Here is a 14,823-nt window from a genome sequence, read left to right as displayed (position 1 = left end):
ACAATATTGTTCACAGACTAAGTCATGCTTATTATCATGCAAATAATCCAGGTTGTAATACAGTAAACGTTTAGTAAGACCTGTAAAATCTGGATAAGTCTTATTGTTTTTTTATGTTTTTTTTTTATTAGTCTTCTGAAAATTAAAAATATCAATTATGTTCAACTTTAGAAGCAACATTAATACAACAGACTGTAACGTAATGTGAAAGATAAAGCTGTTACGATTACAAGGGAGCCCAGCTCCATTAGCATTTTTGATCCTGCTCCTCAGATTCATTGTTCAGACCTTGAATATTTTGATGCATGCTATATAGAAATGCCAATGTCCCATTTAACTGAAGAATAGGAATGAATAGCATCTATTTTCACCAAAATAAAAAAAATAAGAAGTTAACTTCGTTTATACAGCATCACAGTACTAAATCTACACACTGACTGTTCAGTCTGTTTCAATGAGCCTGCAGAAGAAGAACAAGCATTAAAAAGTTCTCCAATGTCAAGCTCATGACACTCAGGCCTTTAGGAGCTACTTAAGGGTTTACACCCCAGTGCGGTCCCGTTTTCCCTGCAACGCTTCAGCGGGTTCCCCTGGCGAATGAGAACACTGCCTTGCCTCGACTGAATTTAGTGATTTAGCCAGTACTTACAGCCAGTCATTCAAGGGGATGAGTTACTTAAAAGTTAGCAACTCTTTCTCCAGCAGAGGCATTAGAAAACATGTCAAAACGAGATCTGAACAAATGCATTAAATATCAACTTTTCAGCGAAGACAGCTGTTGCAGCCAAGCAGTATCTCTGTGCAACCTTTCTAAAGATGGATGTCAACGTAAATGAAAGCCAATGCATAAACTGTGTTTCAACTGGAATAACATGTTTAAATTTGCTATGCAGATGCAGTTAATTACAAGTTTGCATGTGCTGCCTGTGACCCATGAGCAGAGGTAGAAATTAATAGATATCTATCCGATGTCTAGACATTCTAGGTCTGATGAAGGGAGTAATGATCAGCATCAGGATCCCCTGGCAACTCTGATCTGTTTAACATCAACTGCAACAACAGCACTCACATTAAAGGTAATTACCACTAATTAGCGTTTAATGACAGATATAAACTGATAAATCCATTTCACCACCCCTGTAAGCTATGGTTGCATGTGCTACCAGTGAGCATTCAGAGGTTTGTATAAAGAAATAAATCTTTACATTATTTCACCTCACTGATTTTTGTTGACTTTGAAGTGGAGTACAGCAGATACACAGATTACAGCTGATTGATCTTTGATCATCATGTAAACTGATAGCACAGTACAGGGAGAGCAGAATGAGTGACAACATCTCAACACAGTAAAGAGAAACTATTGTTCCCATTTATGCAATATAACATTTGCAAGTGGATTCTTCAATTCTGCCGTAAGTCAAAAATGTTAACGAAAATCAAATATACCAAACATATATTAAAGTAAATGTTCTTAATTACCTCAATCAACTTGTTGGCATGCTCACGAAACACCTGAGCATACTCCTTTACTTCCTTCTCGTTGCCATTCTTGGCAGCTTCAATCAGGACGAGAAGGGGAACATTGGTCTCCAGGAAAGAGTCAGAGACGTGGTCCATCACGGCTTTACGCAGCTGGAAACCAACAGAAAACGCAACAAAGGCGTTACAAACAATGCCACCTGCATATTTCTACATGGATATTAATATCCTAGTTACACAGAAAAACGTCTAGAGACTGAAAAAGAAAATCAGTTTGAAATATCCTTAATTTAATATTACATTTATACTTTTTTTTTTTAAATATTTAAAAAAACCAAACCTAAGATATTTGATGACAATGTCTTTTGATCTGAACAGTTCATTGAGCACAAAAACAAAAAGGTTTTACGAGAGCTGAAGAGACAAAAGCTTGCAACAACATACCTGTCGGCGAAGATCTCTGGTCTTCTTTGTCATCCTGTCGATGGCTGTGTTCAGAGCGTCGCTCTTGTCTTTTCTTCCTGCCTGAAACATAAAAGAAGGAAATGCTGAGCATTAGATGGCAGCGTTAACCGTGGATCCATTTTGCAAGGGACATGCACTAGACAGATGTTAAAACACTCAGGGATTTAATTAAACTGATGCGTTGTGATGAATCTTGCGCATCGTGTTCAAAGACACCTAGGTCGACAAAAATTCAACCTGAAGAGTTTCTTTTATAGGACACACTACATAAATAATAAATCATTTTTGGAAGAAGAAATCCCTGCTTTTATTGACTTTTGTAACTTTCTTTTGACAGATAAAAGATGTGACATATTATTTAACTTGTAACAAACATACTCCACATAAATCGGCTGGTGAATCCTTCCCTCCGTCGTTCAATAAACATCTAAATGTAGAGGGCTGCCATATATAAAAAAGTGGTTCAGAATGAAGAGGTTGTCCTACTCTAAGCAAAGTTGGTGTTCTTTATTTTATGTAATGTACACAGAAATGTCCCCCTGCAGCAAAAACCACCACATTAGCCAATAAACTGTCAGGAAAATGCCAGAACTTCACACCGAGAGCAAGCTTTTGAGTAAAAGAATTCAGCTGGATATGAAGGAGAACACCAGCAGCAATCAACCAAGGAAATATTTCTTCTTTCATTTAACCTGCAACCACCTGCTGTAATTATTTATTTGTGTATTAATGCAATCAGCCAGATTGTGAGTGTTGCAGTGTAATGTGATTACATGTTCACATTCCACGGTTCAGGCTTGCTCCTTGTTGTAATTGGTATGTAAATGTTACTTGCTTCACAGGTACTAAGATTCCGGCAGCAAATTGTTATGGAGTGACACCAAAGTGGCCCCTTTCGGACCGGACCTCGCATCCAATTAAAGGGAAGCTGGGTGTGGCTTAAAAAGACGTGGAAAGATGTGGCTCGAGAGTCACCATTTCTATGGTGAGGCATAATACAACACTGGTTTGGAAAGCTTTGCAGCATTGCAATCATGGCAACATTTTGAAAATAATGTGCTCTTCCTGTGAAACATTACAGGCTGAGCCCTGGGTTTTCACATCTTTGAGATGGGAAAAGTACTTCAAAAAAAGAAAGAAAATCACAACTAGAACAAGGAAAAATCATGAATTTAGACTTGTATGAAGATGGTTATTGTTTGATTACACATAGAAAGCTTTGGATTGGAAAAAAAAAAAAAAAAAAAAGACACTATAAATCCTCTAAAAACATCCCCAGTTTACCCCGCATGCGCAGCTCTTCATACCATCAACAGGGCATGTATGTTGAATAAAAAGTAACAATTAAGTGCAGCTGGTTGGCTGTGTAAATTATGTACAGTAACATTTAAACATTATAGGCAGTAGTCACACCACAAAGTGCTGCACAGCAGTCGGTCCTAACCACAACTCCCCACTGAGAGCAAAGAAATGCTCAGTCACATTCTACAACTCGCTCAAGCATAACCTCAAAATGTAAAACTTTCAAGAAACATGGAGAGATGGAGGGAGGCTGAGGAGCTGAGCATGAGATGCACCCATTCTGAAAAACATCATAAAAAAAAGCCTGCAGAGGAAAAGGCAAACGACTCGTGAAGCTCTAGGCATTTCATCCCCCTTATATTGCTGAAATCAAGTGCAACTAACACCATGGATAGTGGTGGGACTGACCTCCTCTCTCTCCCCCCGCTGCCCTCTGCCTATTGGGTGGGCGGGATGCAGATAGTTGGGAACCAGAGAGAGCCAAGAGCACAAATCCTCCATGATTTTGTGTTCTCTGGATGCAGTGCTGCAAAGAGGTTTAGCCTGCTTTACACCTACCATTTCAATCCTGTTCCATCCATGCCTAGCCTATATTTCATATCTCTGCCAGAGGGTCCAGAGATCTTCAGGTGCTTATTGTAGCAGCAGTTTCTTCTCCACATCTTTTATAACACTCCAGTTAGTCATATTCTCTCCAACAAAAACAGGTCAAATTATTCGAGCTAGACAACCTTAGTTTTATTGAATAACATCTTAAGTCTCATGGGATTTTAACATAATTCTCCCTTGTACAATTCATCTCCAACGTCAAAAAAAAAAAAGATGAATAACCCCAAAACGTCTACGCTTTTCCTCACATACTCACCTTACACCCGGCAAGGGACCCTAAGTTAGCGGGAAATGCAGGCAAGTCACTTGCCTGATTGGCGTTTAGTTTCAAGATATGAGAACTAATGGAGCAAATTAGACAACGATTGAATAAAAATAAATCTTGTAACATTTTTAATAAAATATTCGGGTTTTTATTCTACCCTTTGTTTCTTGTCTAAGTTGTAAAGGTAAATTACATTCACTTCTGCTGGGAGGGTCAGTCCAGCTGCAGGAGTGTTGCTGCTATGGAAGAGTAATATGCAAGTATGTGAGAGAGACATACTAAATGATTCTTTCACCATTTACAGTGGCTATACATTACAACAGCAATAAAATTTCTCTAAAAAGAGGACATTTTCTCAGATTTTGACCTGAAAAAGTTGCACTAAATGAACATCAACTACTGAAGTAGTCAAATTTGAAATTTGCATCAGAAAACAGCTTAAACTGTCTTTAAGCCTAACAATTACAGATGTAAATCCCAAGACATGACTAATGCTGTTCAAGAGTGTTTACTCTTTGTTCCTTCAGCTCAAAGCAAATGTCCATGCTTCATTTATTTCATGACTATTTCCATCAAGATTAGAGAACTGTGTTAGCACATTTCAATTCCAGCCCTGTAAAACATCAATATTCAAACAGTAGTGACTTGGTTTAAAATGGCAAAGAAAAATGCCAGTTTCTCCTGTTGTATAATACAAACATTGACCGAAAATATGAACTCAAGGGATAAAAATTGTAGGGTAAAAGCTAGAAATTATTACCCAGGAAAACGTTGTAGCCCCATTCCCCTTTTTCTCTAGGTCAATCAAAGGAGATTGGTTTCTGGGGTAAATTTCTAATCTGATTTGGCCCTGGTTCCTAAAGTGGAGACAAAACTACTTAAATAATGGTCCCAGAAAAGTGCCCTCTTTACTGGAAAAGGCTCTTGCAAAGAGAATTCACATTTAGACTACACTGCTAATGTCAAATTTATATGAAAAGTCCTACATATTGTTTTCCCGTGACCTGGCCCCAGACTGTGCATAACAACAGAACATTCAGCCTTTTCTGTAACCTTTAGAAAGCAAGTTTTAGTTACTCCACTCAGCAGCTGTGCATGCATTACATAGCAGGAGTGGAAGGAAAGGACAGGGCAAGATATGAAAATGACGACTACAATAAGAGGGAATGTATTATATATGAGGCAATGCAGTACATTGTCAGTCATGCTCTTTCAGCCAAAACTTTGACTACACATGGGTTATTCTACCACATATTCGCTGCTAGTAGAACAACAGCATGGAGAGGCTGAGATTTACAGCTGTGGTTAATTTCAACGGCAAGCTGCGGCAACACGTTCAAGGTATCAATATTCTGATGGTGACGAGCCAGTGGGAGGGAAAGGGGAAGCAAGAGGGAGGTGGAGGAAGACTAAGGTGCACAAGAACTGTGCATGAGGCAGGGAGCAAGTGACTGAGCAGCAGAGTGAGAGGCTGCGCGTGTGTGGGAGAGAGAAAATGCGGGAGAGAGAGAAACAGCGGTAATGATCGACGCCAGGCTGCCACCACTCTGCAGCAGAGAGTGGCTGCAACAAAAAAGCACAGAATAACATCCCCGACTCCCCGCTCTGCTTTTTTTTCCCTCTCTCTGCGTCTCAGCTAGCGGATGAGGGCTCCGCTCACAGCTCTGCAGAGGCTCTGCCGAGACCGAGCCGGCGTCAGACGCAAGATCTCTGCCTGCCATCAACAAGTTAGGCTTGGACGACCAGAGCCATGAAAGAAAAACATTTGATTTTCAATTAAAACGTCACAGACATCATCACTGCAGTGGAAGGAAATCAAAGGGGTAAAAGAAAAAGAAGAGAAAGAAGAAGAGGGAGCTGCTGACTGGAGTCACTCTGGATCTAACTGATTAACTTGATAAATATATTATATACATTTCTATCAAGGATTTGTGGGCTGAAGGAGAAAAGATTTATTTCTTCTTTGTGCTTGGATTTTAGGGGACTCTGGCAAAAACACAAGGAATAAACATCTTAGGACATGGAATTTTACATTTTGTTTCAATCGGGTGGGCTCAGAATTGCTTTATTTCAAAAGAAGCCGATTCCTTTTGTGTTTACTCAAAAGGGCTTTTTCCCTTTGGATTTTTCTTCCATCCCGTTGCTCCAAGAGTCTTTGGAAAAGGACAGTTGAATGCAGCCTCCGATGTACACAAAAGAATGGGTAAGTTAGTCTTTTATATGGCAGCTCTGGTCATGAATAGGAAATACAAGTAAAGAGCGAAAGGTTGAGAACTAAAAGCTCTTCTGCTTCATTTATGTACTGCAATACCACCCCACCACCCTCCAATTCTCTGCTCTTCACTGACATAAGTTAGGAAGATGCGTCTTAGAAAATAAAATTTGTTGTTCTCAAATATTTCTGTAGAAATCTGGGGAAACGTTTTTTGATTCTTAACAGTAAATTTGAATTTAATTATTACAGCACAAAAAAACAGAGCAGGGTAGCCTAATTTTAGAAGCAAGAGAACCAACAGCAGGTCACGTGTAATTGATAAGTATATTCCTCATCATATTATGTCCTCTTTAAAGCTATGATTGAGGGCGACATGCTCGTGTGCATTTAGTAAAGTTGCAAATGTAAAATGTCTTGCCTGCTAAAGGTCCGGAAAGAAAAGATGGAGAAAATTGGCACCATTTCTCATCTGAATTAATAATAGGTGCTCTGCAGAGATTAGCTTTCCCGCCCCAAAAGTTCATTTTGTTTTCTTTGAACCGACCCAGGTTTCCATTCAAGGTGGCCATTGGTGGGACCTGCACCAGTGGCTCTGAGTGTGATCAGTATGCTCCTAGCGTGTCTGCTGTCTCCTGCATCATGCACAACCTGCCCTCAAAAATGCCGCTGTGAGGACCTGCAGTTCTACTGCGACACCCAGGAGCTTACGGCACCACCAGATGGTGTGGACAAGGGCGCCTTGGGGTTGTCGCTACGCCACAACAGCATCACTGAACTCTCCCCTGATCAGTTCTATGGTTTCAGCCAGCTCACCTGGCTACATCTAGACCACAACCAGATCACCACGGTACAAGAGGATGCCTTTCAAGGGCTCTATAAACTGAAGGACCTCAACCTGAGCTCCAATCGTATCACCAAGTTGCCCAACACAACCTTCATCCACCTCATCAACCTTCAGATCCTGGACCTTTCATTCAATCAGATGACATCATTGGAGCCAGAACTGTTTCATGGACTTAGGAAGCTCCAGATACTTCACCTCCGCTCAAATTTACTTCGCACTACACCTGTGAGAGCGTTTTGGGACTGCCGCAACCTGGAATATCTGGGCCTGAGCAGCAACCGTCTTCGGAGCCTTGCCCGAAATGGATTTGCTGGGCTCATTAAACTCAAAGAGCTCCACTTGGAGCACAATCAGCTGACCAAGATTAACTTGGCCCATTTCCCTCGTCTCGTTGCCCTCCAGTTTCTCTATCTCCAGTGGAATAAGATCAACAATGTCACGTGTGGCATGGAGTGGACCTGGACCACTTTAGAGAAGCTGGACCTCACAGGAAACGAAATCCGTGTCCTGACACCTGACGTGTTTCAAACGCTGCCAAATTTAAAAATTTTGCTACTGGATAACAACAAACTAAGCAGCTTGGAGCCCCAAGTCTTGGATATGTGGCAGTCTTTGAGTACAATTGGACTGTCCAGCAACCTTTGGGAATGTACCAAAAGGATTTGCTCTTTGGCCACATGGTTGAGCGCCTTCAAGGGAAGGTGGGAACATTCCATTGTCTGCCATAGTCCCGAATATGCCCAAGGGGAGGAGATACTTGACGCCGTCTATGGATTCCAGCTTTGCCAGAATTTTTCAGCACCGGTCATTCAGACCATCAGTACAACCACAGACACTACTACGGCTGCTGAGATCACAAGCTCTTTGTTTGGAATTATGCAGCCAACCCCCACACAGGACTATGCAGAGGATTTTGGGAGCTTTACCACACTCACAACCACCACAACCACAACACAAACACCAAGCACTGCTGAAGCAACTACTGCTTTGCTGGAAGAGGCAGCTGTAACAGATGATTTCTTAGCTATGGACAACACTGTCATGACTCACAGGGTCATCATTGGAACTATGGCCCTCCTCTTTTCTTTCTTTTTCATAATTTTTGTTGTGTATATCTCACGAAAGTGCTGCCCCCCCACCCTGCGGAGGATACGCCACTGTTCTGCTATTCAGAACCGCAGACAGATGAGGACCCAGCAGCGACAGCCAATGGCAGACCTAGCCACACAGGTACCCTATAATGAGTACGAGCCCAGCCATGAAGAAGGGGCTCTCGTCATCATCAATGGCTATGGGCAGTGCAAATGTCAGCAACTGCCTTACAAAGAGTGTGAAGTATGAACTCCTATTTATTCCTAGACCATAAGGTTCGTCATTTGACCATTTCAGAACAAACAGGGTTTGCTTCTTTAATTTGTTTCTGGTTTCTGTAAAAAGCCTAATTTCTACAAGTGACATTTGAAAACATGATCAATATCGAATGCTACAAAGACAGAGACTGGACAGTAAAGAAACTATGTGGAGATAGTCACAATTTTATTTTTCTATGAAAGAAAGGTTGTTCATATCAGCCAGGGGCAATCATTTTAAATAAGAAAATTGTAAACTGTGAGATTTGTCTCTACATTGTCTATATTTTGCAGCACAGCTTAATTAAGAGGGTCATACAGCCCTTTGCTAACAAAGTACCTAAAGAGAAGGGATGTGATTTTGTAATGTTTTGTTTTTTGTTTTCCAAACGGTTAAAAAAAAAAATACACATTTAAAATATTGTTTCCCAAATTCATCAGAGGCACTGAAATTAAGAAGGTTCTTACTAATAATACTCAATTGTTTGAGAGTAGAAACCTGAAAAAACATTACATTCTCCAAATCAGTGATATCAATTTAACCAACAACCTTAAACCAGCTAATCTGTTTTTTTCATAAATTGCAGCTGCAACTCTACACAAAGAATTTAAAATGTTCAATTATATTAATTGGATGATTTTCTTTTTGTCAGACATGTGCTCAAAAATCCTGATTTGCAGCCAACAGAAGGCATTCTGCATTTGGGCTCACATTCAGCTATTAGAAATAAACCCTTAACCTTTGGGACACATCACAATGTGTTCAACTATGGTTAATATCCAATTTACCCTTCTTTAAAGGAAGCAAAAACCATCTTGGATGTCAACTTCACATTTGACAGACATAAAAAACCTTTAATGTACAATTATTTGTATATGGATTACACATTTTGTAAAGGCCATACAAACTGTGACCATAATATTTTTGGGGCTTAATTTAATTAAGTACAATATGCTGATTTGCCATAACAGGATCAATTTCTAGATTTACGTGATATGCGAGTAGCAAGTGAAAGGGCAATGAACAGAGCAAATGCCAGAACATTTTATGCTGAAAATAAAAACCTCTCCCAGAAGCCCACCCTCTTGCGTTTACACTCTAATCAGGACTGACGGGTTCAAGATTGAGCCAATTAAGGCAAGGAAAAAAGAATCTTAATATTCTGTGTCCCACACCAGTGAACCAGCAACATCTAGCTCTTCCATCAGTAAAATGTAGTTGTTTGTCATCATTTGTGAGATAACACCAACAACTCCCCTAAACTTGTTTTATTTTATACAACAGCATCAATAAAATTGTAACTTGCAGTCTGAAAAATGGATTCACATTCAACAAATATATCAGTTCTCCTGTTTGGACTAACAAGTGTTGAGCTAAACTGTGCTCAATACTCTAGGCAAATTGAGATCCAGTGATAAGCAAACAGCAGGCTATGGTGAGGACACATTTGTATGCAGCAGAGAGAAGATGTGCATTAGCATCAGTCTGAAGCCGCTGCTGCAGCTTCGCACTTCATGTTCGATTCAAGAGTGGGGGCAGGGTGAAAGTAAGTGGGATTGAGATGAATTGACAGGATGAAAAGAGGGCACAAATTGGTAGATAACTTAAGTTTAAAACAACTTAATTATAAAATGGGATTATTATAATTGCTTGTGCTTTAAACGCACAACAGAGCAGCTTTTGATTTCATATCACTCCACAATGAGGCATTGCTCAATTCCACAGCACCTTTAAGAAAGATGTACCATATGACAAGAAAGAGAGCATTTCTCTATTTAGGCCGAGGCAGAAGGTATTATTTGTGGGTTTGTCTCCTAGGTTATGGAAATTTGGCTTCAGGCTTTTACATAAAACACATTTGTATAAGTGCGTCTCTAAAAAATTCTCATGCCATCAAACACAAACTGTGTAAGTAAACCAAAAACTTTTTACATTTTTACTTAAAACCATTTTTTCCCCCAAAGCCAAGTAATTCCCTTTCTAATTTCAAGTTTACCCTCTAGCTTCGCACCGCTTTTACTGCTGCCCTTCTGACCTTGCATGCTCAAAAGTCTAACTTTCAGTAAAACACTTCTCAGTTTCATTCAGTAAACGTTATGAGACCCCATTTTCTGATTAATACAAAAGTAAATTAAATTCTATGAGTTATGGCAATCATGACATTGACATTTTACTGTTTAAGACTACAATTGTACCAAGTGACTGAAAATCCACAAAATTTGTAGAATTATGCATCCCTTTGCACTTTGGCTCTTTGTAAACTGTTTTGTTTCCTCTCGTCATCCTCTAGATCTCCCTGCTGAAAATCGCTGAAATGGGGGAAAAAAAAAAAAAAAAAAAAAAAAAAACTAAAAGAATCCCTACTCATATCCAAACTCTTTGTGCATAACTGAATGCTTTTCTCTTCCCATTTTCCTTTTGTATTGTAATATGTACAATTTCATATCTGTATAGTGGATAAGATGTGCCAAACTGGAAAAAAAAAACAACAAAAAAAAACATTGTCCCTTCAAAACATATATTTTTTAAATAAAATGGTTATAATTGTTTGCAAATCGTTTGCAAACTGATGTACGCTGACATCTTGGTTTGGTCTTTCTTTCAAGTCAATCCATTACACAATTTTAGAATTAATGTACATCGTTATATCTTTGGCTGCACCAGTAATAAAAGTTGGGCCGCTACAGATATTAATATTGCAGCAATGGCCAATAACGGTGATCATCTATCAATATTTATGTCTCTGTGTCCAGCCATCCATCTACATATTTACTTAGTATATAATATTGATTTCATCAAGTTGAAGTAGCTCAAGGTTACATGGAAAAAAAAATGCAAAAAATAAAAATATATATATGGCCAGAAGGCACCCACAAGTTATTTGAACTACTGCTTTAGTTAAATGTTGGCTAAGAGTTTTTAAATAACTGGATGCTGACTGATGAAAGATGTAATTATCCTCTTAAAATTACACAAATAGCATACATTTACCAGTGACATTACAAAGGACATTTTAAACAAGTCAAATAAATTTGTCTTCATATATTGAGGTGTACATTTATGTAGATTCATATTGTATCGCGCAATATTGCTGTTATTTTAAACATTGACTTAGAAAAGCTGTAGAAAATACCAGCAACAGCTTCAATCAATGTGAAGCAAACTAGTTATGGGGGTTCAGTGAAGGTGCATGTTCAGGTGAGCCTCATAATACCCTGGTGAAGCTGTCTATTCCATTAAAATTAATGGAAATTAATTTGAATAACTTCAGTTACACAAGAAAGACTTTTTCCCCTTTAATTAGTATGCCCCCATCTTATTACAAAACCCTAATTTTCCATCCTGAAACTTCATTTCAATTTTGGGGTGCAAATTAGGACAAAAGACAATTTGTTCCTATAGAAATTAGTTTGTAATCATATAAGAGTCTGCTCTATCGTAACCACGTTTGAATGTGTCTAATGTTTTGGTGAATCTTACATTCACCAGTCGTCTGATTATAAATTAAGCAGCCCACTTTTGTTTCCCAAAGATATATGGCTCTTCTTCGTCTGTGATCCAATTATTCTTCGCAGTATGTTTGAGCTGCGGCTCAACTAGAGCTCCCAGACATGGAGTTGTTCCCAGGTGAACTGGAAACAACTACAGCCAGCAGGTCTTAGTGTGGGTGTAAAATTGTATCTGTGTGCAAACGCTTTCTGATAAAGAGGTGAGCTGTCTACACAGAGCAATGTTTTTTTTTTTTTGTTCCGTTTCTTTATATAAACCCCTGAACAAAAAAATAAAGCAAATGTAACTATTGCACCATCCTAAAAAAAAACAGCAGGAGGGATCCACATACTTTTGAGTTTAAGTCTTTGCTTAATTCAATGGGCAAATCAAGTACTCTTTTGCAAATACCACTCATTTAATATCAAAGACTTCCTCAACATGAAAGTTCTCAGAAAGGCAGATTAAGAGTTATGTGATGAAAACAGAGGTGCTCTAAAACAGTAAAGACTCTGCAGGTATACGAGTGAGAACTTATTCCATTTATAAGCCTTTTGCCTTCACTTAAAACTTATTCAGGCTATTTATTTTGGGCTATAAAATGTTCAAGTTAGAATATCCTGGACGAAAATACAGGTATTCAAACTTATTCACATCAGTTTTTCTAAACTTTAAGGGGAGTGAAAAAAAATTACAATATTCAGGTAAGCTATTTTTTGCCAAATTAAAACTGCACAAATAAAACCACAACAGTAAGCATGAGACTCAAGTAGATTTCAACACATTTTTTAAGTTGGAAAAATACAGTGTCTAAAAAGTTAAAGCATACATTTTGTCATGCATCATTGATTTAAAATGAACAAGGTTAACAACAATAAATGCATTTAAAATATTTCAGTAAATTAAAAAAAATATATATATCCTCCAGGTCAAGTTATGGACCATGAGTTTATCAGTTCTCAATTTAAGATAGCATTCATTATGAAGTGGATTAATATGCATGTTACTTCAATGTGGCAACACAGAGGTGAAAACAATCTCCGGCTTTAAAGCAGATTACATCTAACAGGTTCTCGAAGCATAAACTCTACATGTAAAACAAACGTTCAAAACTTTTGAACATGCACAATTGCTGCATTAAGTTTTACTTTTACGACTGAAGGAATTTGTTTCTACTCCCCAAATGGTCTTTTTGTTAATTGATTTGGCTCTTAATGGTTCAGCTGTCCTGCACAACAGGAGCTAATGAAAACAAGGCTGAACAACTGTGAGAAGAGAGACGAGTCAAGTTGCCAAAGCACAGAGCTCCTTATTGTGACTTCACTGCATTATTCTTCCTCACTGCCGAGAAAAACGGTTCAACCCATCTACGCGACAGAAAAGCCGATCCGAAGGCCCAGAATCCACCAACCTGAGATCAAAGTGACACATCCAAGAAATGTTGCCTGACAAGCGTCGACTGACAGACTAATGTTTTATGGAGGCCATAAATATAAGTAAAGCCTTAAGGATACTAGATCTTTTCTCTGTTACAGTGTGCAGTGTGTAATTTGTTTCAATTATGAATTCAGATAAGATAATAAAAAATATCAGTTTCTCAGCTATGAGACAGTTTTAGTTTCTTTAAAAACTTCTCCATGAAATATAAAATGTATGCATTAATTTGATGCATATCATTTGCTTTGTATTCAGAGCACTGCAGTCAGCTACAGTGCTCACTAACGTGTTAGATAAGATAGGCAACGGTGTGAAAGTGTAACTAGTTCAAACAGGAGAATGGGTTCACAAAATGGTAAGGTGCTACCCATTGTGAGGACAACCAAAAATTCCTTATTTGTTTGGGTTTTGGCCTAAATGTTCAGCGTTTGGAAGAAAGTGTACTCAGCGTTTCTATTCTCCTCCTAGTGTCACACATTGTATTTTACAAAGTTTTAATTATTTAAAGTCTTCAATGTGTATACAGCAGAAACCCTTCAGGTTCAGGTTACAAGACATTCAGTTCATGCCCCAACAATGGTCAGAAAAAGCAACTAGATAGTTACACACTGTAAACCTTAAGTAGTCCGCCAAAATATATATTTTTAATGAGATGCATCTGTGCAGGCAGAGAGAAAATTGGATAGAACTAAAATTCTTCCACTTACTTAAGGTGCCCAAGGCAAAGAGTAAGAGTTGGGGGGGGGGGAGAGGAAACCATCAGAGGAGAAAGGAACAAACAGGAAGACGACCGCAAAGGAGGAAATGGGATTAAGCCAGATGTTCAATCTGTACAAGAAATGTTAAGGAGTGCCAAGTGCTAATACTGCTTTAAGCTAAATGGAAATGAAGAGAAAAGGGATGTGGGATCCCACTGCAGTTGCCAGGTATTGCACGTTATTTTCACACAGGTGAAAATGCTAATGAACTTGCAGGGACTGTCAGTTGCTGTGTATGTCAGAGCAATGAAGCATTATTTTGCAATGTGAGACAACCCTTGACACATGCTAGTAACAAGGGATGCTTGAATAATACAAAATGTCAGAAACTGTTACACTTTGCATGTGCGATGTAAAACCTTCATGGCTATATGGAATAACTGAGATTTCACAATGTGGGAGAGCAAGAGCAACATGACCACTTATCCACCTTTCCACTTCACTGGCTGAGGAGATGGGCTACAATCTTTTAAGCGATCATCATTAACATAATATTGTTTCTCCCACACAAATAAGAAAAAAAAAAAATGCTTGCATAAGCCAAATAATTCAACAAAACAATTTCAATAGGGACGTCCCAATCCAAACTCTAGTAATGAATAAGACTTGC

At 38.7% G+C, this 14,823-nt stretch overlaps 2 protein-coding genes across 2 annotated transcripts in view; one reads left to right on the top strand and one right to left on the bottom strand.

The window, feature by feature from the left end:
- The window catches only part of ctnna1 (catenin (cadherin-associated protein), alpha 1), a 71,588-nt gene that overhangs the window by 36,235 nt on the left and 20,530 nt on the right, over positions 1-14,823 (bottom strand). The window contains exons 8-9 of the mRNA XM_014997043.2: positions 1,924-2,004; positions 1,480-1,632 (exon numbers count right to left, since the gene is read on the bottom strand). Coding sequence (XP_014852529.1) covers positions 1,480-1,632; positions 1,924-2,004 — 234 coding nt within the window. The remainder of the gene's footprint in view (positions 1-1,479; positions 1,633-1,923; positions 2,005-14,823) is intronic.
- On the top strand, positions 5,398-8,520 carry lrrtm2 (leucine rich repeat transmembrane neuronal 2). Its single transcript, XM_088009600.1, has 2 exons — positions 5,398-5,461; positions 6,884-8,520. Exons 1-2 carry the CDS (start codon positions 5,398-5,400, stop codon positions 8,518-8,520), a joined length of 1,701 nt encoding a protein of 566 aa, XP_087865726.1.

This window comes from Poecilia mexicana, unplaced genomic scaffold, assembly GCF_051168715.1.
Source record: "Poecilia mexicana isolate PSO_F unplaced genomic scaffold, ASM5116871v1 scaffold_10, whole genome shotgun sequence".
Classification (NCBI taxonomy): domain Eukaryota; kingdom Metazoa; phylum Chordata; class Actinopteri; order Cyprinodontiformes; family Poeciliidae; genus Poecilia; species Poecilia mexicana.
This window is presented reverse-complemented; position numbering and strand designations above follow the sequence as displayed.

Coding starts and splice junctions, on each gene's coding strand:
- lrrtm2 (XM_088009600.1), top strand. CDS start 5,398: ATGGAGAGGCTGAGATTTACAGCTGTGGTTAATTTCAACGGCAAGCTG. Junction 5,462..6,883: donor GCTGCGGCAACACGTTCAAG/GTATCAATATTC, acceptor GAACCGACCCAG/GTTTCCATTCAAGGTGGCCA.